This window comes from Chrysochloris asiatica, unplaced genomic scaffold (assembly GCF_000296735.1).
Source record: "Chrysochloris asiatica unplaced genomic scaffold, ChrAsi1.0 scaffold00115, whole genome shotgun sequence".
Classification (NCBI taxonomy): domain Eukaryota; kingdom Metazoa; phylum Chordata; class Mammalia; order Afrosoricida; family Chrysochloridae; genus Chrysochloris; species Chrysochloris asiatica.
Window position 1 is genome coordinate 10,774,861 of NW_006408633.1, and position 25,440 is coordinate 10,800,300.

The 25,440-nt window shown below is 42.5% G+C and overlaps 1 protein-coding gene across 2 annotated transcripts in view; it reads left to right on the forward strand.

Moving 5' to 3' along the window:
• The window catches only part of USP46 (ubiquitin specific peptidase 46), a 100,279-nt gene extending 77,355 nt beyond the window's left edge, over positions 1-22,924 (forward strand). Inside the window, exons 5-9 of one of the 2 annotated variants that reach the window (XM_006868067.1) lie at positions 6,882-6,958; positions 16,003-16,086; positions 18,714-18,911; positions 21,313-21,391; positions 22,055-22,924. In XM_006868067.1, the coding sequence (XP_006868129.1) occupies positions 6,882-6,958; positions 16,003-16,086; positions 18,714-18,911; positions 21,313-21,391; positions 22,055-22,156 (540 nt within the window). In that variant the 3' untranslated portion in view covers positions 22,157-22,924. The remainder of the gene's footprint in view (positions 1-6,881; positions 6,959-16,002; positions 16,087-18,713; positions 18,912-21,312; positions 21,392-22,054) is intronic. The other variant, XM_006868068.1, reaches the window with a different exon arrangement.
• The last annotated feature ends 2,516 nt before the right edge of the window (positions 22,925-25,440 follow it).

The following is a 25,440-nucleotide window of genomic DNA, read 5'->3' on the forward strand; positions in this document are numbered from 1 at the left end:
CTTCCAGCTCATTTGCCTCAGTCACCTTATCTCGTTTCTGGACTTGTACAGATACGGTCATCTGCTTCTGTTTTTTGGGCATCTTCAGGGTTTATCTGTGGACTTAATACTTAGTTGGGTATGTATTTTGATATTTTTTATGCTTTCTGAATGCTTCCAGGTAGATGTGATCAGGAGATGGGCTTCCCTTTTCACTCTTCTTCCTGAGAAGTTTCAAGATACCACTGTTGTTCATTTTGATGTAACTTAGGATTTAATTTTTGGTCTATTTCCTCTTTTGTCTGCTTGTCCCGCCCCACAATCCCTGTTCAGGCCTTTTTTCCTAGTTGGAAACAGTTCAGGGCCGGCTGTGGCTGTTTGGTTTTAATTGGAAACTGTCTCTTGAAATTTTGAGGAGATCTGTGAGCATGCGTAGTAGAACCCTCTGAGTGTGGGGCTGGGGTACCCACTAGCTCAGGTACCCCTATAGTCACCAGAATGGAGGTGCGCAGACAGCAAGGGACCAATGAACAGATGCCAAAAGAAAAGAATGTCCACACCTTTGTCTCAGTGGTTCTGCCAGGCGTCTGTGGCCGCTCCGATCCTTCCCTCGCATGGTCTCACCCAAGATGGCGGCTCCTGGAGCAGCCAAGCATCCCAGACTAGAAAGCAATAGATTTCTTGCTTCTGCCACAATTTCCCCCAGCTGTGAGCTTTCCAAGCTTCTGAGTATTCCTTTATATGTGGTTCAGAGTTCTGGGACCATCCCCTGAGCCTCCTTGGCCGGGTATTCTGTGTTGTTGTTGTCGGAGCTGATTTACTGCACTTCCGCCCGATCCGCCATCTTGTTTGTTCTCTCTCTGTTGATTTTATATCCCTTTTTGGATAGTTTTATTAATCTGTTTTCAGATACTTTTGCTTTTTTCTCTATCATGGTCTGGCAGTGTGCTGTTGAAACCATCCAGATCAGTATGGTTTGAAATTCTAGAATTTCCAGTTGATTGTTTTTGTTTTTTTCTGTTTCTGTGTTGGGATTTCTTATTTTGTTATTCATGGCAAAAGCATTTACTTTTACTTTACTACTACAGTTGTTGTTGTTGTTAGGTGCTTTTGAGTGGTTCTGACTCGTAGCAATCTTGTGCTCAACAGAACAGAACACTGCCTGGTCCTGAGCCATTTTCACAATCATTGTTATGAGCCCATTGCTGTTGCCTGTCTGTCAGTCCAACTCCCTGGGGGTCTTCCTATTTTTCACTGACTTTATCAAGCATGGTGTCCTTCTCTCCACTACAGCATGTCCCAAGTACCAGACAGAGACTTGCCATTCTTGTGTCTCAGGAGCATTCTGATTGTACTTCATCCAACACAGAGTTGTCTGTTCTTTTGGCATCCATGTACTTTCAGTATTCTCTACCAACACCATAATTCAGATTCACGATTCTTTTCCTGTCTGCCTTAGTCATTGTCCAGCTCTCCCCTGCATATGAGGCAGTTGAAAATATCATGATTTGGATCAGGCATACCTTTGCCCTCAAACTGACATCTTTGTTTTTTTAACACTTATTTGTTGTTGTTGTTAGGTGCCATTGAGTCTGTTCCGACTCACAGAGACCCCATCCACAACAGAATGAAACACTTGCCCAGTCTTGCACCATTCTCACAGTTGGTACGCTTCAGCGCATTACTTCTGCAAGTGTTCTTGTTGGCTCATCCTCCATTTTGCCAGCATGATGTCTTTCTCCAGGGACCCATCCCTCTTGAGGAGTATCTGAAGTTTGACAGAGAAAAGTCTCACCATCCTGTCTTCTGAGGCGCATTCTGGCTGTACTTCGTTCAACACAGATTTGTTTGCTCTTCTAGCAGTCTATGGTACTTTTAATATTCTTCTCCAACATTGTAACTCAAATGCATTAATTCTTTTACAGTCTTCCTTATATTGTGTAGGTTTGAGTATTGTCCTAGGCATTGTAAATGTCAAGTTACAGATACTCTAGATCCTGTGATTCCTCCCCCTCCCCCCCATGAGTATTGAGTGTTGTTTATTTAGTTAGATCAGGCAGTTCTCTTGGTTAGATTCAAAATACAAACTCTTGTTTCTTGAATAGCAGCTTGATTCTTGGGTCAGTCCTTTTTTTCTCTACCTGTGTTGTTTTGAGTACACTTAGATATGTGTGCTGACAGAATTTGGGACATCTTATTAGATTCGTTCCCTTCCTGCCAGTGGACATGGCTTCCCAGATTCTGTCTGCTGACACCTCAGAGTGACTACTTTTTCCCACTGAACCGAGCTAAAAGCTGTGCAGCTATGAGCTCATTCCTTCCTCCAAGTACTGACTCCCATCTACCTGTTGGTGTTCATTCTCCAGGTATCTTTAGGTGCCTGAGTTTTTAGTTACCTGGGGAGCTTTTACTTTATAGGTTTTTTTGGAAGGTGTGTTGGTGTGGCTGGGTCTTAGTCGTTATCAAAGCCAGTCTTTTAGAACTTTGATTAGAGTAGGAAGGGGACAGGCAACAAACAAAACTACAACTACTTAACACAATATATATTTTGTCAGTTATTTATTTCTGTGTAACAAACTGCCTCAAGACTGTGACTTAAATCAACTATTCTTTATTGTTATAACTCATGCAAATGTGTTGGCTGAGAGTTGGTTGACCTAAGCTGAGCTCATCTGAACTTGGCTGAACTTGAGTGCTTACATTTTCACTGGCTCACTCATGTTTCTGCAGGTTGCTGGGGATTTTGCTGTAGAGTGGCGGGGGCAGCTTTGTTGTTAGGACAGCTCTTCTCCATGTGTTTCTCTTCCCCCTGGGGACATGGGCTTGGCCTGGACTTGTTGTCATCTCATGAAGATAACAAGTGCACCAGAGCAAATACCCAGGGGACTTTTCAAGTGTCTGTTTATGACATGTCTGCTGACATTCCATTAATCAAAAAAATCACATGACTGAACTCTCAGAGTTAAGGATGGGGAGACTTGCTTACCATTGAAGAGAGGATCTGTGAAGTCATATGGCCAAGAAGTCAGTGTAGGGAAGGGTGAAGAATTGGTACCGCTACTGCATTCTACTGCATTCCAGCTGGAGTAAGGGCCATCAAAATAGGAAAGCGTGATGATACAGCATGTCCAGGGCATGTATGTGTGTGTGTGTACAAATACATACATACCATTTTAATATGAAACTGCAGTCAGCCTGGATATAGTTGTTGTTGTTGTGATGTGCTGTGGAGTCGGTTCTGACCCATAGCGACCCTGTACAGGGTTTCTGAGGCTGTATAGCTGTACAACGTACTATTTCATTTAATATGAAAACTTCATCGTAGTCAATCTTTCTCAATTTCTTGTATGTTAGGCCATTTTTACTTCCTTTCCTGATTTATTGAATAAGCACTCAACTATAGGCATACCTTGGAGTCTTGGTGTGGTGCTTTGGGTTTATGCTCTGGACTGCAAGGTTGGTTTGAACTCAAGGTCAGTGGTTCAAGCTCACCAGCCACTCCTCAGAAGCCCTATACAGCAGGCATATTTCAGAGACATTTTAGGTTCAGTTCCAGGATATCACAATGAAAGAAGTCCCGTGTGATTTTTGGTTTCCCAGTGCATTTAAACATTATGCTTGCTCTAAACTGTGTGTAGTCTAGTAAGTATACAGTGTCATTGTTGTTCTTAAGTGCTGTCGAGTCAACTCTGACACATAGTGATGTTGTATAGGGTTTCTGAGGAGCGGCTGGTTTGTCTTTGAATGACTGACCTTGCAGTGAGTAATCCAGTGTTTATTGTGCTACAACAGGACTCCAACTATGCAATGCTGTTTTTAGTGCTTCAAGTCAGCTCCGAGCCATAGTGACCCTGTATAGGGTTTCCGAGGAGCAGATGGTGGGTTTGAACTGCCTACCTTGTAGTTTATATCCTTTGCTAATCCTACAACACCACACCAGAAGTCCAAATATGCAATAGCAGCACGAAAACGTTTGAAATATTGTGAGAATTACCACAGTGTGGCACAGAGATAAGATGTGAGCACAGTGCCACTGGAAAAATGCCGACAAACTTGCACAACACAAACTTGCCACAAACCTTCAATTTGTAAAAAATGCAATAAAACAAGGTCCACACTGTTAAGAGCACCTTTGATGTATTAACTAATTTCATCCTTATAGCTACTACCTTATGAAATAAAAACTCTTACTGTTCCCACTTAGCAGATGAGGAAACAGACCCAGAGAAGCTAAGCAAATGGTCCAAACTCATCTACTGTATAAGTGGTGTAGACATGGACCTGGGCAGTCTGTCTCTTCATACGTTCTTGTGTATCAGTCTTGTCCACATCACTATATTTCTTTAGAGAATTAATTTTTCGTTTTTTTTAAAAAAGCCAAAATGTTGCCATCAAATTGATTCTAACCATTGGTGATCCTGTGTGTTATAAAGTAAGGTTTTCTTGGCTGCCATCTATATTGAAACAGGTTGCTAAGCTTGTATTCCACAGTGCTGTTGTGTGGATTCGAACGGCCAGACTTGCGGTGGTTGTTGGTGGTGATGTTAGGTGTCATTGAGTTAGTTCTAACTCATAGTGATTGTGTACAGCAGAACAAAACACTGCCTGGCTCTGCACCATCCTCACAATTGCTGTGCTTGGGCCCATTGCTGCTGTCACTGTATCAGTCCATCTCACTGAGGGTCTGCCTCTTTTTTTGCTGACCCTCCCCTTTACCAAGCATGTTATCTACTTCTCCAGTGATGCATCCCTCCTAATCACATGTCCAAAGTATGAGAGATGCAATCTTCCCATCCTGGCTTCTAAGAGGCTTTCTTCCAGCACAAATTTGTTTAGTTCTTTTGGTAGTCTGTAGTACTTTTGATATTCTTCTCCAGCACAATAAGTCAAATGCATCAATTCGTCTCTGGTCTTCCTTATTCATTGTCTAACATTCATGTGCCTATGAGGCTTTTGAAAATACCATGGCTTGAGTTAGGTGTACCTTAGTCCTCAAATTGGTATCTTTGCTCTTGAACACTTTAAAGAGGTTTGTGCAGCAGATTTGCCTAATGTAATACATTGTTCAATTTCTTGACTGCTGCTTCCCTGAGTAGTGATAGTGGAGCCAAGCAAAATGAAGTCTTTTGACAACTTCAATTTTTTCTCCATTTATCATAATATTATTTATTGAACCAGGTGTGAGGATTTTTGTTTTCTTTCCTTGAGGTGCAAGCCATACTAAAGGCTGTAGTCATTGATCTTCATCAGCAAGTATTGTAAGTCCTCTTGAATCTCAGCAAGCAAGGTTATGTCAGCTGCGTGTCATGGGTTGTTGATGAGTCTTCCTCCAATCCTGATGCCATGTTCTTTATATAAACCAGTTCATGGGATTATTTGTTCAACATAGAGACTTAATAAGTATGATGAAAGGATCCCTTTCCTGATGTTAAACCATTGAGAACCCTTGTTCTCTTTATGAGTTAGAACTGACTTGATGTCACCAAACAACAAGAACAACAAAGTCCCTTGAAATAACTCCCTTCCTCACACACACTTTGTGAGGACTTGGGAGCCTGGCACGGACCAAGGTGGAGTCACACTAAACCATGCCTCTTGGTCTGTGTACAAGTTCATCATGACCATATTGAAGGGTTTTGGAATACCTATTCTTCACAGTTTTATCGGTAGCTTGTCAGTAGGTAATAGGGTGCAAACCGTTCGCACCACTCAGGGACCTAGATAATTTGTTAACAGTGGAATATTGGATCAAAGGGTACTTGTCACGCTTTTAAAGTGCTGGCAGAGCATTTCATAGGTGTCATTGGGTTAGCTGTGTCTCCCAGTCCAAGAGCAAGACAGTAAAGCACCAGGCTTGTTTGTCAGTGAATTGGAATTTGAGTCCTTCCTCGGCAAGCTCTGATATGTGTGACACCCGGAAGCAGTGTGGCGTGAAGTGTGGAGTGCTGAGAAACAGCTGGGGCCAGAGAAGCAGCTCAGCTGTGAGCTCTAGCCAGTGTGGTGGGCTTGTGTTCACAAGTGGCACAGTTTCTGTAGATGGTGACCACTTCTGGGATGGAAAGTAGCTCTGGGCATGATTAGTGTGACTACAGCTTTGCCCATGCCAGGTTTCCAACCCCTCACAGACTGTGAGGAAGGAGTGATTTCAAGGGAATTTGTTGTTGTTGCTAGGTGTCATCAAGTCAGTTCCAACTCACAGTGACCCAGTGCATGGCAGAATGAAACACTGCCCGATTTTGCACCATCTTTACAATTGGTGTTAGCTTGAGCCCGTTGCTGCTGCCATGAGGTAAGTCCATATCGTTAGGGAGGTCTCCTTCTTTTTCACTGACCCTCTACTGTACCGAGCATAATGCCCTTTTCCAGGTGTTGGTCCTTCCTGATAACATGTCTGAAGTATTAGAGACAAAGTCTCGCCATCCAAGCCTCCAAGGAGCATTCTGGCTGTACCTCTCTCATCACAGACCCATTTGTTCTTCTGGCAGTCCATGTAACAAGAGAGCAAAATCATTTAATGAAGGAGTGGTTGGTTATCTGGGAAGAAGTGGGTTTTCAGAGTTTTGTGTTTTTTTTTCTATTTCCATTTTTATCCTTTGGCTGGTCTGGATGCCTCCTACTTTGAAACAGTGGGGGGATGGGAACGGAGAGGGAAATCAATCTGGTTGAGTTTTAATTAGTCTTAAGCTCTGCATGGAAACTGGGATGGAATGGTGAGGCTTACATTGTGAATTTGGGACTTTTCTCTCGATTTGTGTTCTGAGGTAACTCCGGTTACATACAGCCACGTGTGGTTTTTTTGCTGTTGTGGCTTTTGATTGCCTGTAAATGTCTTTGTTTAGAGTTTAATGTGCTATGTGATTTCTGTCTAATGCGTTTTGTCTTTAATTTTTTTTGGGTTCCAGGTGAGTAGCAAAGATGAAGACTTTCTTGACCTTTCTGTGGATGTAGAGCAGAATACGTCCATCACCCACTGTCTAAGGTAACCTCATCACTTCTGAGCCCCAGGAAGGAAAGCCTGTATTCCTTTAGGAGATAATCTTCCTTTTTCTTAAACCAATATAATCCTATTACTTTCCATTCCTTGTTTCCCAATAAAGATTCAAAACGAGTTAATGTGGTCTGGAGAAGAGTTCTGCTGAGGGAGAGAGGAGGCTCATTAGTCACTAGGTTTAAAATAAGTTTATAACCTTTCATTCAAGATATATGCTTTTGACTCTGATTAGACACACACACACATATACATAGACACACAATGAAGTTATTCAGTGCTACAGATATCTGCCATTGATCTTTCTAAGCTAATCCTGTTATCTGAAAAAGTAGGCACTTTGACTTGAGAACCAATCAGGAATTTTCTTTTTCCATCATCTTACAACTTTCTTTGTAGATTATTCATGGAAAGAAGTGTCTTAGTGTTGAGAGAAGGTAGGAGCTTCTCTCAACACAAGGAAGGTGGTAACCATCCTTGCCTAGAATCACTGTGGAAACTGTGTATTGACTTGTGTGCAGGTAATCCCTGGGGCGTAAAACAAGATCCGTTCCTAAATGTGCCTCTTGAATTTGTAGGTGAATTGAAACAGGTTGCATATGGTTCTTACTTAGCCTTACACTGTAAGATAAGCATTGGACTGCAAGGTTAATTAGAACCGCAGAGTCGGTGGTTCAAACTCATCAGCTGCTCTTCAGAAAGTCCTTACTGGGCTGCTGTGGGTCAAAACCGACACAACATCACTTAATGGTGCAAAGGACCCGATCCCAACAACAACAAAGGGCAAGAAAGAGAGACTTCAGCCTGGGAGCTGCCTGTATTTGAAAGTGTTAAATGTTGATGAAGTAAGGTCCCAGATTCAAATCCACCAGTCAGTCTTAGGGAGAGAGATGATGCTGTCTGCTTCTGTAAAGATTTAGTCTTAAAAACCCTAAGGAGCAGGTCTCCTCTGTCCTGTAGGGTCACTGTGAGTGAGAATTAACTTGATCATAGTTTGGATTTTCTTATTTAAGGACCACCTTTTCAGCCCCTCACTTTCTTGTTCCCGCTCTTCCTTCACTAAGAGGTTGTGTTGTTGTGTGGCATTGAGTCAGTTCCGACTCTTAGTGGCCTTATATAAAGTTTCTGAGGCTGTAAATCTTTCTCCTGCAAGAGATCATGCATGGTTATAAGTTTTTCTAGACACCAGGGACAGAGACATGGACATCAGACATTCCCTGATCTATGATGCTTACATTCTAGTGGGAACACCGACGGTGATCAGTGCTTTGAAGTAAATATGACATATCTAGAGATGGCTAGGTCCTTGGGTGGTGTAGTTTGTGCTCAACTACTAACCTACAAATTGGTGGTTCAAACTCACCTGGTAGCTTCACAGAAGAAAAGACAGGGCGATCTAGTTTAGTAAAGATTACAGACAAGAAAACTCTTTGGAGAAGTTGGGGTTGCCATGTGTTGACATTAGCTTCATGGCAGTGGATCTGGTTTTTGTCTTAGAGAATGACTGGTAATTGGGGTGACAGTATAGACCACGTGGTCAGGGGGCCTCCTGTTGCTCAGGGTGTCACAACCTAGAGAGACATTTTATGATGTTGAAACAAGGTCCTGTTGATTTCCATCCAACAGAATCAGGTGACAGCTGCTCTTACAGGAGTGTGAGTTACTTGAGATCTTTAAGGAGGATAGAGTAACGAGACTTCTGTGGTAGTTTGCTGTTGGAAAGTCACCTTTCTCTGCAAAGGTACCAATCTCAGCTTGCAAGAGCTCCAGAGTTCATCTGGGTTGAGTGTATACTGTGTGGAGCTGGAGGCTGATTGCTTTTTCCAGGTCTGAGGGCTGCGCTTCTCCATATGCACTGCTATTGCCCCCAGTGCTCCTTGTCCTCAATTGCCTCTAGGTCCAGGTGTCTAGGACAAGTTTGGTATCTTTTTGTTTGAAATGAGCTTTGAAGGCCAGCATGAGCTCTTTTATTCCCTTCTGAATGGTTCTGTTTATGGCATGGGTTCTTAACATTTCTTCTTAAAAGAAGCAATTTATTATTTCCCCAGGTTTCATGATGGAGTCCTGGTGTGGTGCTGCAGGCTAGCACTTGACTGTTAACCACTAGTTCAAGCAGCTTAAAACCACTAGCTGATCCTTGGAAAACCCTACGCAGAGTCGTATGAGTCAGAACGGACTTGATGACACTTAGCAACATCAAGTTTTATGACCACCCAAAAAACCTATTGCCATTGAGTTGATTCCAACTCATAGCCACCATGTTTGACAGAGTTGAACTGCCCCATAGGGTCTCCAAGATACTAACTATGGGAGCAGATGGCCTCATCTTTGTCCTGTGGAGTGGCTGGTGGGTTTGAACCAATGACCTTTTGATTAGCAACTCAATACTTAATTATGCCACCAGTGACTCCTTTTTATTATTATGAAGTGGAGAAGTTTCAGCCTTAGTCACAGGTGAGCAAATGAGAGGAAGATATTACCTGCCCATTCCCCTTTGTGGTGAGAATTTAAAGTTAGGCAGGCTGATTCCTTCTCCTTTCTAGAAAATTCCTGGGATATTCAAAAGCAGCTTTATCCAAGTAAAAGGCTAGTTAGAAGGTTATTTATAATCTGAACTTCTGTGACGTTTACTATAAGGAAGTGCAACCCAGATTTATGTTTCCATATTTATACACACACACACATATATATGTCTATATATGTACACACACACACACACACACACACATATATACATATAGGTTGTTGTTAAGTGCCGTCGAGTCAATCCCGACCCATAATGACCCTATATAAGGTTTCTGAGGAGCAGCTGGTGAGCTTGAACTGCCAACCTTGCAGTTCAAATGGCTTTGCAGTCTGGCGCATTAACATATATATATATATATACACACACACATACGTACACACACACATATATATATACACATATATACATCTATCTATCTATCTGTCTATCTATCTAATCTATCTATCTGTTTTATTATCTATATGGTGGTGTGCTGTGGAGTCAATTCTGACTTATAGCAAGCCTGCATAGGGATTTATGGGAGCAGAAAGCCTCATCTTTCTCCTGCAGAACAGCTGGTAGTTTCAAACTGTTGACCTTGAGGTTAGCAGCCCGACCCATAAACACTACAGTACCAGAGCTCCTTATATATATGCATAAATATATATTGTTACTAAGTGCTACTGAGTTGGTTTTGACTTACAGCAATGCTGTATAGGGTTTCTGAAATAGTAAATCATTGTGGGAGCAAAAATCGTCATCTTTCTCCCATGGAGGGACTGATAGGCTTGAACTGCCAGCCTTGTAGTTCACAGTCCAGTGCTTATCCTGCAGAGCCACCACGCTTCCATATGAAAAAAAAAACAATCATACGTGTTGGTCGTGTGTACCTGATGAAGGCAGCTCTGAAGTATTTGGAAATGTTAAAGCTGCGATGATTGAGTGGCTTAGCTAATTAGTGCTGCTATATTAGAATTTCCATAAGTGGGCAGAAAAATGGATTTAAAATGGATTTGATCGCAGTTTACGAGGCTAGCTATAGAGAAAGCTCGTTGTCTCTGTTGGTTCTTTGGGAGGACCGCTGTCTCTTTCAGCCTCTGTTCTTTGGATTTCTTCATATGGCTTCTGTCTTCTCCTGTTTGTCCTTGCTTGTCTTCATCTCATCTGTTTTATGTTTTATATCTCAATAGTGTTTTATGTTTTATATCTCAATAGTGATTAGATATTCGTGTCATCTGTTTTATGTTTTATATCTCAATGGTGATTAGGCTTGACACACCCTCACAGATACGGCCTCAGTAGCACAATAAAGGAAACCTTATTTTCAAGTGGGCTTACTTCCACAGGCAGAGGGGTCAAGTTTCTACCACATTGTTTGGAAGAAACAGTTCGGGCCCTAACAGTGGGTATGAAATTGCCCCTGTCTGCCGTTGAAACTACGTTGGACTCTCATCTGCTTGGGCCCTCCTGCGGGTATTCCTGCCATGTTTGCTGCTTCCTCCCTAAACTAGACCTTGACTGACTCACCTGTACCTGTACTTGCCTGTGTATCATCAGTAAGGAGAAGACTGCCAGGCGTTGCCGCTCACTGTTGAGAGGTTCTGTGATGGGAGTGGCAGTGTGTAGTGAGAAAGGCTCCAGGAATACATGATGCCCAAGGCTTTAGTAGCTTCTTCTGTCTCTAAGACAGAAAGGAAGGAATAGTTACATGTTCCCTCTTGACCTCTTTCACAGCATTCTTGAGAGTTTGTTTCTCAAATTCAAATGATGTATTTTCTCCTTTGTCATGTCTGCGTATCATTTCGGATGTGATAGCTCGCTTTGCTATATTTTGGTGACTTTAAAAAATATTGTGGAGATTTGAATTTCAGATTCCCTGTTACCTTCCAAGGAGCCCTAGTGATGCAGTGTTTAAGTGCTTGACTGCTAACCAACAGGTCATAGTGGTTCCAATCGGTGATTTGTAACCAAAGCCCAGCAGCCCTTCTGTGGGAGAAAGATGAGGCAGCCTGCTTCCATGAAGATCACAGCCATGGAAACCCTTCAGGGTGGTTCTGCTTAGTCCTGTATGGTCTCTAGGAGTTGGAACTGACGGATGGCAGTGGATTTGACAGTGGATGTGGCACTGGTTTTGGCTGGTGCAAAAGTGGCTTGGAGGCAGTGCTTGGCCTTCTCCAACTTCACAAGCTGGGCGGAAAAAGAATCAAATTCCACATCTGCCCGAGGCTAATCATTCCTAGGAGGTGGAGGTCAGACATGAGTCCTCCCTCTAATGGTCTGTATTCTGACACCAGCCGACCCTGTCACAGCACTCTATTCCTCAGCTGGCTGTGAGAATCTGTTGCAATGACCACACAGAACCCACAGACAATATGATTATGGGCTTGTTGAAAAAATGAGCAAGATCAGAATCTCTATCCTCGGGATAGAGCAGTTCTCCAGACGGGAGTGCTTCTCAGCTGGACTGCAGGCACGCCTCTCTCATCCTTGTTCTCTCAGCCACACCGCGTTGTGGCTGCTGCCCTGTTCCAACAAATGCTATAGAGTGCCATTGGGAAACCCAAAGGGCACCCAGTCTGCAAACCAGCCTCCTGCCCAAAGGCACTCAGCTTTGCTTGCTCTGTGGCCCAGAACACTGAATGAATTAAAATCAGGAAAAATGTGCACCAGGGTTGTTTGTTTTCACCGTATTTACTCAGTTTGTGTGGGGTCCTGGTATGGCCCTGTGGGTTAATAGGCTGGACTGCAAGGTGATTTTAACTGCAAGGTCAGCAGTTCAAGTTCACTAGATGCTCCTTGGAAAACCCTATACAGGGTCACTATGAATCAGAACCAACTTGAAGACACTTAACAATTCAGTCTGTATGCTGAACAATTAATATGGGAAGCTGGATTATATGGAGAAGAACATGGCATCAGGATGGGAGGAAGACTCATTAACAGTCTGCAATATGCAGATGATACAACCTTGCTTGCTGGAAGCTATGAGGACTTCAGTACACTTGCTGATGAAGATCAAAGACCACAGCCTTCAGTATTTATTGCACGTCAAAGAAAGCAGAAATTCTTACAACTGGATCAATGAGTACAATCATGAAAAGTGGAGCTAAGATTCAAGTTGTCAAAGACTTCATTTTGCTTGGATTCACAATTAACACCCAAGAAATCAAATGATACATTGCATTAGATAAATCTGCTGCACAAGACCTCTTGTGTACCTGTTTAGAAGCTTCTGACCTTAGGTATAATATTTTCAGTAGCCTTATATGCATGTAAAAGTTGGGCAGTGAATAAGGATGACCATAGAAAAATCATTGCATTTGAATCATGGTGTGGAGAAGAATATTTAAAGTACCATGGACTCCCAGAAGTAGAAACAAGTTGGAAGAAGTGCAGCCCGAATGCTCCTTAGAAGTGAGGAAGGTGAGATTTTGTCTCTCATACTTCAGATATGTTATCAGAAGGGACTAAAAACTAAGTCCCTTAAGAAGGACATTGTACTTGGTAAAGTGGAGGGTCAGAAAGAAAAGTCCTCAAAGGAGCTGGACTGACACAGTGGCAGCAGCAGTGAGCTCAAACGTAGGAACAGTTGTGAGGATGGCGCAGGACTTGGTAATATGAAATGATGCGTAGGCTGGTTCTGTTGTGAAAGTGCTACTATGAGCCAGAACTGACTTGTTGGTACCTCTCAACAGTGAAGTTTGAGAAGGAGGCCTTCTTTAAGTAAAATGTTGGGCTACTAACCACAGATTGGTGGTTCAAAATCATAGCTGTTCCACGGAAGAAAAAGGAGACGGCCTGAAATATAAAAGAGCTTCACTGGTGCTCTTCTGGATGTTGCTGTCAGATGTCCACGTGGCACATCTGTCAACGTGTCTTTTCCCCCATTTGTGATTTTCTTTTTTTGCTTATTCTGCTCTTTTATATTTCAACAGTGATTGATTTAAATCACACCCTATACTTACTTGGCTCACTAACATCATAAAGAAAACCCCACTCTTAAATGGAATTTATATCTACCAGTATAGGGATATGCATTCACAACACACTACAACACATATTTTAGGGAGACGCAGTTAAGTGCGTTGTCGTCTGATTGTATCTTTTCTTCTAGTGGGCTCCATAGTCAACAGGTCCATGTTTCTTAACATAGTACATGAGACTATGGCTTGGCCTGCCTGTGCTCTCTCCCCACACCCAGATGTTGGTCCATACCTGGCCCCTCCCTGCCTGCCTTTTCCCACTGTTCTGTTATGTGGTATTAGTCTTCACTCTGTCCAGCTGGCCCTTACTTTGCCTCTGAGAACCTGCTTTGGGATTTGTTCCCTGGAGAAATATCCTGAATTACCCCTGTTCAGATTCATTTCTCCTCATTCTGTGTTATGTTCCCTCTGGTCCTTTTCACATTATTTCATCAGCAGACCCTCCTGAGCACCTTTGTGTCAGGCCTGAAGGTACAGTGGCTAAACACACAGCTGCTAACCGCAAGTCAGCAGTTTGAACCCATCAGCTGTGCCAAATGATGTGGCAATCTGATTCAGTGGCTCTTGCGGCCTTGGAAACCCGATGGTGTAGTTCTCCTCCATCCTGGAATAAACTCGATGGCAGTGGGGTTTGGTTTGTGTCAGGCCTATTCTTGGTGCTGAGAATATAGTAGTGACGAGACAAGTGGGACCACTGGCCACAAAGAGAAGCTGCAACTCAGTAGATGGGTAAGGGGATGGTTTCAGTGGTGGGATGCACTCGAAAGGAAATCACACAGTGACATGACAGTGGCTGCAATGGAATGGCTTTGAATGGCTAGCCAGGGAAGCCCTAGTCTGACCAGGTAACATTTGGGCTGAGTTCAGAAAGTGGGGAGCCAGCCACGGAGACATACATTTGTCAATGGAGCTGTCATTGTGGAAAACAGCCCCTGGAAATGCCCAAGGCAGGGAGGTGTTTGGTCTTCTGAAGGGACTGGAGGAGACCTGTGTGGCTGGAGCCGAGTGCGGGAGGTGAGTAGGCAGGGGTCTGATAACCGACAGTAAGGAGTTCCATTTTTTTCCCCTTCAGATTTGTTATTCCTGTGTAGTCAGGAACTATGGGAGAGTTTAGACAGGGAAGTCATATGGAATGATTTGTATTTAAGCTGCTCTGAACACTTCATATCATAAATGGTTCATTGGTGCATGTCTCTGTTGTTAAGTGCCGTGGAGTCAGTTCCAACTCATAGTGATGCTACATAGGGTTTCCGAGGAGCAGCTGGTAGGTTTGAACTGCTGACCTTGTGGTTCACAGTCCAATGCTGATCCTATAGTGCCACTGAGCAAATCTAGGGACCTAGCCCAGAGCGCTGCCTGTAAATGTTTGGGGAATCAATGAATGAACTCTAATGATCTATATTTTCTTTTGATGCACTTTATTTAAGTGGGTAAGTCATGAACACCATTTAAACAACATTTTCTATTTAATAAAATCTGATCATCCTGGTGCCAGAGCACTTCTTATGAACAAGAAAATGTCACAGAGTTTTTCCAGGCTCTGGGGTATATTATATTCTGGATGTTCTTTGCGACCTTTGAAGCAGTACCACAGGAATGTTAACTAGAATCTTGATGACCAGAAAAGAATGAAAAGCCGTGACATTTACAAAGTGGAAAACGATAAGAAGTACAGTAAAACCTCCTGGTATGGTGGATTCAGGTAGAACAGACACAGTGGTGTTTGCTCTCATGTTTTCACCTCTGGGGATAGGGAGCCAGGGAGGGAGGGACGGTCACCTCCTGATAATCCGGGACTTTCTGAGACAGTGTAAGGTCTTTACTTTCATGCTCTTTGACAATACAGACCCCTGAGAAATGTATTTATTTTTTTCTTTAACTTCCCAGTAATGTCACCTTGACTATTCCAGAGTTCACTTAGATTGTGATGCTGGGTTTTCACTGTATTTTTCCATGAAACGTTTTCATTTTAAATTTAGAAATGTACTGTTAAGCCCTGAGTTTCACTGAATCTGTGTGAAACTCTAGTTTATATCCATCTGTGCCTCGTGAAGTTAAGCTGTGCTTGAGAATCTCTGTTGATGGAACGGTAACAACCTAACAGTAACTATGCTGCTGCTTTTCTGATCAGTCCCTTCAAAGTTACTTTGTAGGTAATTCCACTTGCCCTTGATTGAGTTGATTTCCCCAAGTGTTTCCGAGTAGGACTGGGCTCCACTGAGCCTTCAGTGACACTCACATTTTAAAGGTAGACCGCCAGACTTTTCTTCCAAGGTTCACTGAGCGGATTCACACTGCCAACTTTTTTTGTTAGTACCCAGTGACTCTTCGCCACCCGGGTGGTGGTTGTAAAGTGCTGTCGAGTCGGTTCTGACCCATAACGACCCTGTATAGAGTTTCCGAGGAATAGCCGCTGAGCTTGAACCACTGACCTTGCAGTTCAAACGGCTTTGCAGTCTGGCCACCCAGGTAGAGGGTTGTAAAATGTGGTATACCAAGTACATGTTAGACTCTTAAACATCAGAGTATTTTTTATCTCTCTGCAGAGACTTCAGCAACACAGAAACACTGTGTAGTGAACAGAAATATTATTGTGAGACGTGCTGCAGCAAACAGGAGGCCCAGAAAAGGTGCGTAAAGGATTAGCGCAGGGCATGGCTCGGTGTGCTGATAGGGACCGTGTTGTGGAGCCATTAAGGCCTGGTTCTGAATCTCGGCTTCCTGCAGTCCTGGTTATAGAGCTTTGGGGAAGTCGCTTACCCTCTCCACCCGTAAAACTTTGCAAACTTGCCTGTTTGCGTGATTGTTCATACATCTGTTCATTCTGCGAGTGTTTATCCAGTCTTTCTAGGGTATTGTAGACTCTGCTCTCTGGGGATCAGAGAGAAATTATATGAAGTCTAGCATCGCCTGCGACACAGACTAGCAAATGATGTCGTTGTCTTCAGTATTTCCTACAACACTGGGCTTCTTTAGAGATCAAAGAGGTTAAGACAGTTAATCATTTATTAAGGAATCATGAGGGAATCAATGGCACATCAGTTATATAGAGAGGTGAGAAAGCTATAGCATTCTGGGTTGATGTAGGACCCAAGGTTCCCTGTCAGTTTACCAGCTCTTGGACAATATGAGCTATAACCCGCGATCCCATTGTATTTGGCCCCAGAAGCCAAGAAACTTGGCATCTTAATTAGCCCGCGAAGCCCGAGTGTGAGTTAAATTTACCCTGCCAGCGGTTCTGGAATATGATGTTCATTACTGCATCTAAAATCCTCATGGGTCTAGAGACTTAATGCTGCAATCATTTCTGGGCCCAGCCTCCCAGGCCTCCCCACATCTTGCCTCACTGCATTAAAATTTAGGGAAGGTTAGCCACTGAGTTGGCTCAGGGTGTAGGGGGTGTGTGGGTGTGTGTCAGTGGGCTCCCATCCTTAACCTCTAAGTCTGCCTAAGGCCAGTTGCAAGTCTTCTTATGTGACATTAAGGCATTTTCTGCTTAGTCCTGGAAGCTTAATGTATTAAAAGGTCAGATGTTCTGTAAAACATGGCTTTCTTCATTAATTTTATCTTTTTATTGCTGCTTTAATTTTTCTTACCTTTATGAACAAGGGTTTTACACTAACAGAGTCCTTAGTCAGTATTCTCTTGAAATCCTTATCAAAAGGGAGGAAATACATGGAATAGAAATTTGAATTCTCACAGGATACCAAATTTCTGGAGCCATGAAGGCTAAATGAACTCCTAAAACTATTGTCCCGAGATAATGTTTAAACCTTAAGCCAAAAATATCCCCAGAGGTGTTCTTAAAACCAAAGAGTCATTTAGCTTAATTAGTAAGGAATGTCTGTCCTGAACATTGTGTTCTTTTAAGAACTAGCTATTGACAACAACAATTTGAAAGGTCAGCTAGAAGTGTAGGCGCAGCGCGTTGATCTTAATGTGGGGGAGAAACTGTTTGGAAAAGCAGGGTGAGAATGATTGCATGCTTTGAAGACTGCAATGAATGTCACTGAATTATACATGTAGAAATCGTTGAATTGATGTTTGTTAGACTGTGTATATTTTCAACAACAGCAGCAAATAAAAATTATTCGAAAAAATAAAAAGTATTGTCTTAAAGCTTGTTATTTTCAAACCATGTACATTGAAAATGTAGACAAGCTGAACAGCGTTATACCCAGATAGTAAATTCATAGAACCCTGGTGGTGATGTGGATGAGGCATTGAACTGCTAATGTTAAGGTCAACAGTTCAAACCCACCAGCCACTCTTTCGGAGAAAGATGAGGCTGTCTGCTCTTGTGAAATTGTACAGTGTTGGAGAATACTCAATATTGGATTCAGTGTGTTGCTTTTAGTAAAATCATAGGATGCTGAACCTGGAAGTTGACAAAATTGGAGGCTTCTGTATTCTGGCAAAGTCAATGGTATCAAGGTGACCTTTCACTGGGGCAGTATTAACAAACATCTGGAGGGATAAAAGCTTTCTGTGCTTCTATGAGGAGGCTTCAATAAATTTGTAGAAGAATGGAATGGAAAGATACTGGAATTTTTCCATGAACTTTTTGAAGTTTGGGAACTACTACATCAAATAAAAACAAAAGGTTTTTTTTTTTTTTAAATATGTATACTGTGGGGTTTCTCTAAACCTTCAATATGCTCCTTGTATGCTCATTTGAGGTAGCATGGACCAACTTTTGTTGGCCACAGAGCCCCACATCTATTCCTATCCTCCATGTTCTGAAGAGTCTAGTTTGCTAACGTTAGCATTTTCTGAATGAGGAAACGGAGAGCCCAGAGAACGGCAATGCCTTGTCCAGCGTCCCACAGAGCAACTGGTTTTTTCCCTGACGACCTAAAGTACGCAGTCTGGGAATATTTCTTCTCCAGTTCTGAGTACCTCTGAGTACAGTCTGTGTCTTCTTCCCAATAGACGTCAGCACTCGTAGTCATTACCTCGGGGCAGATTATCCAAGTGTTTCCCTCCCAGAAGCAGAGAACTGGGGCCAAACACTTGAACTGGAGCACACATTCTGGAAGGCCTCATTCCTCCAGCTGAGGCACAGAGTTAATGCTTTTCTGTCTTGCTGCCTGAGCTCCAGCTAGCCACGGCTGTCAGTTGAGTCAGCCCTTGATACCAGAACACACTTGTATTTTAGATGAACTGTTTGGTTCTGCACTGGTTTTGAAGTCTGTTGCATCTCTTCTGCTCTCCAGCTGAAGAGGATATAGCTGATGTTCTATTCCATCTTTCTTAGGATGAGAGTAAAAAAGCTCCCCATGATCCTGGCCCTCCACCTGAAACGGTTCAAGTACATGGAGCAGCTCCACAGGTACACCAAGCTGTCTTACCGGGTGGTCTTCCCTCTGGAGCTCCGGCTCTTCAACACTTCCAGCGACGCCGTAAACCTGGACCGCATGTATGACCTGGTTGCCGTTGTCGTTCACTGTGGCAGGTAAAAGCCGACGGGAAGCGGGGGCTGCACTGCGTGCTCAATATCCATGGAGGAGTTGTCCTTTTGTTCAGATAGACTGAGCTGGACTCTTACTGATGCCCCCGAGTGCTACAGTCATACACTCAGCTACCAGCGGGAAAGTTGGCGGCTTTAACCTACCCAGAGGTACCTCAGAAACCAGGCCTGGTGATCTGCTTTGGAAAGGTCACAGCCTTGAAAACCATATGAAACAGTTCTCCTCTGCACACATGGGGTCGCTGTGAGTCAGAATCAACTCAACGGCCACTAACAACCACAAGGATAGGATCTTCACTGGGTTGTCAGAAGCAGTATCAATATTATACTAAATCTTTTCCAACTCTTGTTTATAATCTCAAAATAAACATCAGTATGCCTGTGTGCACACATAAAATATAGTAAGGCAAGACAGAGTTTATATGATAATAATCTAAATGTTGTATTATGTTAAGTGCCTTAGAGTCGGCTCTGACTCCTAGTGGCTCTGTATAGGGTTTCCAAGGAGCAGCTGGTGAACTTGAACCACCAACCAAGCATTTCAAATTGACCTTGCAGTCTAGCGCATTAATCCACAGCACCACACCAGGACTCAGAAGTCTCACAACAAGGTGCATGGGCCGGGAAATGAACCCAGGCTTCCTGTGTGGCAAGCAAGAAATCTTCACTACCCATGCACAAATGTTATATGATAAGATAAATAATTAGTAACTGTCCATGAAATGATGCTTATGAAGCGTTTTAAATAACAGAGAAAAATGTATATGCTTTGATTTTTAAAAAAATTTTAAAAGCTAAATTATCAAGTGCTGTTGAGTCGGTTCTGACGCATAGCGACCCTGTGTAAAGTTTCCGAGGAATAACTGGTGGGTTTGAACTGCTGATCTTGTGGTTAACAGCCCAGTGCTTGTCCTTTTGTGCCACACCAGGACTCTCCAGATTATATATATATTGTTGTTGTAAAGTTGATTCTGACTCATAGTGACACAGTTTAGGGTTTCTAAGGAGCGGCTGATGAGTTTGAACCGCCTACAAACCTTGCAGTTCAGACCAACCTCATAGTTGAGTGTTTATTCTGCACCACACCAGGACTCTAGATTATATATGTTGTTGTTAAGTGCTGTTGAGTTGATTCCCACCCATAGCGACTCTGCATAGGGTTCACGAGGAGCAGCTGGTGAGCTTGAACCGGCAACCTTGCAGTGTAAATGGCTTTGCAGTCTGGTGCATTAACCCACAGCGCCACACCAGGACTCCAGATTATATCTATATATCTATATATTTTCAATTGTAAAATGTGTGATTAAAGATTGGGAAGAGTAGGTCATACTGAGAATTTTGAATTTGAATGATTAAACTTTTCTGGAAGTCCTTTGAGCTAATACTTCTTCGGCAGTAATTTGGTATGAACATAGAAATGTGTATCTAATGTTCATTGGTTTGTTATCCTTTGCTCCTTTGGGATAAATTATCTCCCAGGGATAGGCACACCCTTCCTTTTTGCCCTCCTAGGAGTCCTGGTGTGATACTATAGGATAAGCACTGGACACCAGGTAAGTTTGAATCATAAGGTATACCGTTCAAACCCTATACAGGGTCACTATGAGTTGGACCCAACTCAAAGGCACTTATCCAGCACCTCAACAACAAGGTTTTTGGCTGAGGCGTGTTATAGAGCAAGTGTCTTTTCCTCACCATCTGCCTGGATTGTCATGAATGTGCCCTTACCAAGAGGTGGCCTCCAAGCAGCCTCCCTGAGGATGCGTGACTCTGTGCAGAGGAAGGGATTGATTTCTCTTTAGCTGGTTTTATTTTTCTGATGGTATCAAAAGCTATAACCTCATACCTGAAGCACCTTGTATATTATATTGAAGTCACTAGGTATTTTCCATGTTCTCAGGTATGTATTGGCCAGTTATAAGCTGGCTCTGTTTCCCCTGAAAATTAGTTTTAACAGTCATTCTTTCTGAGAACACAGTGGCCTAGTGGCCTGAAAGCTAGCTGTGAACCTGGGTAGAACCCAGGGGCTGGGAGGAAGTGTTGGGAAGGCAGGGCCTGCTCCATGGAGGGCAGGTAGGCAGTTGTGGTGGTGTTGGTGGTGGTATGCACAGAGAGACAGACAGATATACCCAGGCCATGGGCTTTCAGTCAGAATCTCGGAGGGTGCCTGAGAACTCTGTTTGCTGGAAGGACTGGTGAGGGTAGCCAGAGGTTCAGTTAAGGGGAGTCAGGGATCGTTGGAGTTCTGGGATACTTCTGGAATGGGGGCCTGTGGTCAGAACAGCATGGCACCATGGGTATTGTTGTTAAATGCCATTGAGTTGATTCTGACTCATATAAAGAATGGAAGGTTAATTTGGTACCCTTTTTTTTTGTTCTTTTCCAGTGGTCCCAATCGTGGGCATTATATTACTATTGTGAAAAGTCATGGCTTCTGGCTTTTGTTTGATGATGACATTGTAGAGGTGGGTATACCCATGGCACCCCAGGGGGAAAGGAGGGAAGGAACGTGATCGTGGGCTCACCAATCGGCCACCATCAAATCATATTCAGTTCTAAGTCCTATTCCATGCCATGGCTAAAGCTCGCTGTGTGAGACCAAACAGAAGACTTCAAAGTTCTATTAAAATTCTTTCATCATACTAGATTCTTTATTTGTATTGATTACTGTGAAAACTGGGACATGGAAATCTTGATATTACATGGAAATATTCTGTGTATTGATTCTGTTGCAAAGGAATGCTAGCTGGAAGGAATTTCACACTCAAAGACGTGGTCTCTTTTAGTTCTAACGTAACAACTCTCAAGGAATGAACTCCGGAGGCCTGCGGGAATGAAAATTATTCCCAGGAGCCCCAGCTTAGCACTTGAAAGACAGAAGTCCTGGTTGCCTCAGTGAATACTCACCTAGGGCTGCTGAAAGGTGAATGAATGACCGTCTCCTCCAGCTCCCTGCAGTGTATGTAGTGGTGCCCCTCTACCAAGCCCACTGAATTAATCCATTCACTATGAGAAGTTCCCAATGGTGGCATTTCCTGGATTTTGCTATATAGTTCATCAGTTTTCCTTTCTGCCTTCTCCGTAATTTTGTTAACCAATTGTGTTGTCTGATTTCTCTCTCATTACAGAAAATTGATGCTCAAGCTATTGAAGAATTCTATGGCCTGACATCAGATATATCTAAAAATTCAGAATCTGGATATATTTTATTCTATCAGTCAAGAGAATAATTTAAAGAACTGTGGAACTCACTCAAGTGGGGAGAATGTTCAAAGCACTATTCCCTGGTTTCTCTGCAGACTTTTCTTCTTCCCCAGTGGCCCACCAGTGGTATCACTCCGAGTCTCAGTATGCTGGCTGTGTTAGACTCTTCCCCCACCTCCCCTTATTTTTTACATGCAGCACTACTTTTGGTTTTATTTTAGTTGGTGTAGAGTTAACTGCAATCAGAGTATAGTAAGATTGATACAAATAACAGTTGCTAAATGAAGAACTTGGGTATACACCACACCACTTGTCATGTCTGGCTCAATTAGGATGGCATTTCTTATGAATGTCTGTAATCTACTTGGGGTCCGTGATAACTTATAAATAGCTTCCAGGGTCTTCTTGCAGTACATCCATTTTAATTCATCCCTGGAAACACTGTTCCCTGGTTTTAGCTTCTGTTGCCTCTCTTCTGACCGGAGGACAGAAGAATTGGGTAGAGGTTCACCTTTCAGGGCTGACAACTATAGCTTTAAGTTTGTGCGAGTGAAAATGTTGAAGAGTGAATCACTTCCAGACTAGAATCCTTCTCCATGTGGAATGGGGCGAAGAGAGGCTGTACATGGTGGTAGCATTAACACCAGTAGGATCCCAGGGGCTAAGGTGTGGAGCTCAGGGTAGGCAAAGTCAAGAGGAGGACGCTTTTGTGAACAGTGAAAAGCTAAACCTTTCTCGTCTTTCTACCAAAAGGAAATTTCAGGCAAATAACTATATGCTGTTTGTTTTTAGTGGTACCCTTTAAAAACAACAACAACAACAAAACAAAACAACCCTTTTCTTCTGTGAGATCCTGTGAGTGATGTTTCTCCTTTCTCTGGTACTGCTAAACGTCTCAAGGTATCTTTCCTATCCTGCTGATGTTCTCCCAAAGTCTGTGGTTGCAGGACTGAGACACCACACTGGCTGCATCAGGAGCAGCGAAGGCACTGCACAGCTATTAACCGCGCTCACGTTTTTCAGTCTGTTCACTGAGGCACTGGCGAGGCCCAGGGCTAATGCAGGACCTCCCCAGAGGGAAGTGGCCTGGGTCTGAAGGGGGCTCCAAGGAAGTGTCTGTGGGCAGGTGGTGAAATGGACACAATGCTGGCCGTTTCTTTGGCTCAGACTCCTAGAATGCATGGCGAGATGGAGTTTTCTTGGAAGAACCTCATCTCACTCTAGTTACTTTTACTTACTTTTAATTTTGTTCTATCTGTATTTATTAGAGCATTTGAATATTCATACCTTTTATTAAAAGGGTTGATTGGGCGTTTGGCCGTTGGGCTGGTTTTTGGCTTCCAACAAATAGGATGAGTTGTAGATCTTGGCTTCTCTTTGGGGGAAGTCAGTTAACTTCCATACCTTATGATATACTGTGAACGTATTATTTTGTTACCTAATAAATCAGTGAATGAACATGCAAACTTTTGGCATAATGTGAACTAAAATTGAAGTTGAACAATGTTGGTGGTCATTTTGCAACAATTATGAGGATAGCACTTTATTTTGATGAAAACTGGATTTCTTAATCTTTGAAATGTCTCCAACCTTTCATTGGCTCAGAATTTAAGTAAGCATGCCAATACTTCATTTGCTCATGCTTGAGGTGAACTGTTTTACTTTTCAAGACTGAAACAGGGTGATCTTTACATTGTTGTTTTAGATAAGAAATGAAAATATACCTTGCCTTGTTTTGAGGCAAATTCATATTTATAAATGTTTTGTCTTTTTAAAAAGTTTTCTTCCACAAAGCATATGCAGTAATCACTCGGGCAAAAGGTGAGTCTTTGTTTTGCCTCTAAGGAGAGGCACTTTCCAATTGGAGGCGGTTGATACAGGGAAATGTTGTACTGTGGAAAACCAATATATTTGACTTCAGATTACAAAGTTTTAAAAAAAAAAATCTGCAAGGGTCGCACTCTCATTAATATTTGGAAGTAGTTCACAAGAAAACCATTATAAACATGTTTGGAATGATTCTTGGAGCTCATTTCTTAGCAAAAATGATTCAATTAGAAACCTATGCTAGTAATGTTGAAAGTACAAAGTCGTACTTTCCACCACATCATAATAAAAAACAAAAAATTACTAAGTCATATGTTCAGTACATTTCTTTTTTGTTTGGAGGTATAATTACTGGAGTCATTCCTTTTAATACAAAGAGGTCATTACAATTCAAAATTCATGGAGAGATGTTTGGACTTAAAGAGAAGTCTAGAAGATGTAAAGACATTAAAATGGTGTGTGATGTAGGAAAAGATCAGAGGAAGATCAAAATGCACTCATCTACCAACACTCCATGTTTCTATCGAAAACTACAGTGCTATCTAGTAATGTCTTTCCTCTTCCTCTTTAATAAATGAACCAAACACTAGGCAGCTACTTTCCGCCCTCTCCTTATCCCCCAGTCACTTTATTTTATGAAAGACAATAGCTTGCTAACACGTCTACATTTTTAATCCCTTATTTGTAGTGCAAAGCAGAGAAAGACTCAGCAGTGTTCACTGAGAGGGACAGGCTTTTTGTGTACTATTGCTGGGGCAGGAGTGAGGGGAGGCCTGCTGTATGCTTTTTTTGGTTTTGTTTTGTTTTGAATTGCTGGGTGTTTGAACATTATAGTGTTTTACATTTTAAAAAGATAGAGTTGCTTTCTTGAGTTGCTTACTGGTTGAGCATCTAGGCTATGGTACAGTATGTTTAAAAAGTTCCTAGTTTAAAACCACATTTTGGTAAAATGCTGACATCCAGTCCTGTTATGTTATGAATACATTTTCCTTTCCGAGGCAATAGGAAGTAGACTGGTGTGAAGAGAACCAAAGCCAAGGAGCAATGTGAGCAGGATGTTGGTTTGAACAGGAGGCCAGTCTTACTGAGTTTTATGGTCGAGTATATTTTGAATTTAAAATGAAATGGGGAAAAAAATGAGAAATGATCCCATCCATTGGTTTTCATGGATACCCTCAATTTCATGGGTATGCCTAACAATGGACCATGTTCTAACTGGAACTTACTTAGGGTTTATTTTAGATATTGGAGTGTCGCTTTATTACAGATGGATTGTATCTTTGAACATTTTGATCAACTTTGTACATTCATGTTGTATTAAAATATTGTGCTCTAAATGTTTTGCCGTTTTGCTGTTCTATGGTCAAGGCATTTATTGGCACTATTGTGGTTATCTCACGTATGTGGCATGGGTCAGGGAAAATGATTTCCTGTTTTTGCCGAATTAATTTTCTGTTTTCCAGTATAACATTAATTTATTTTG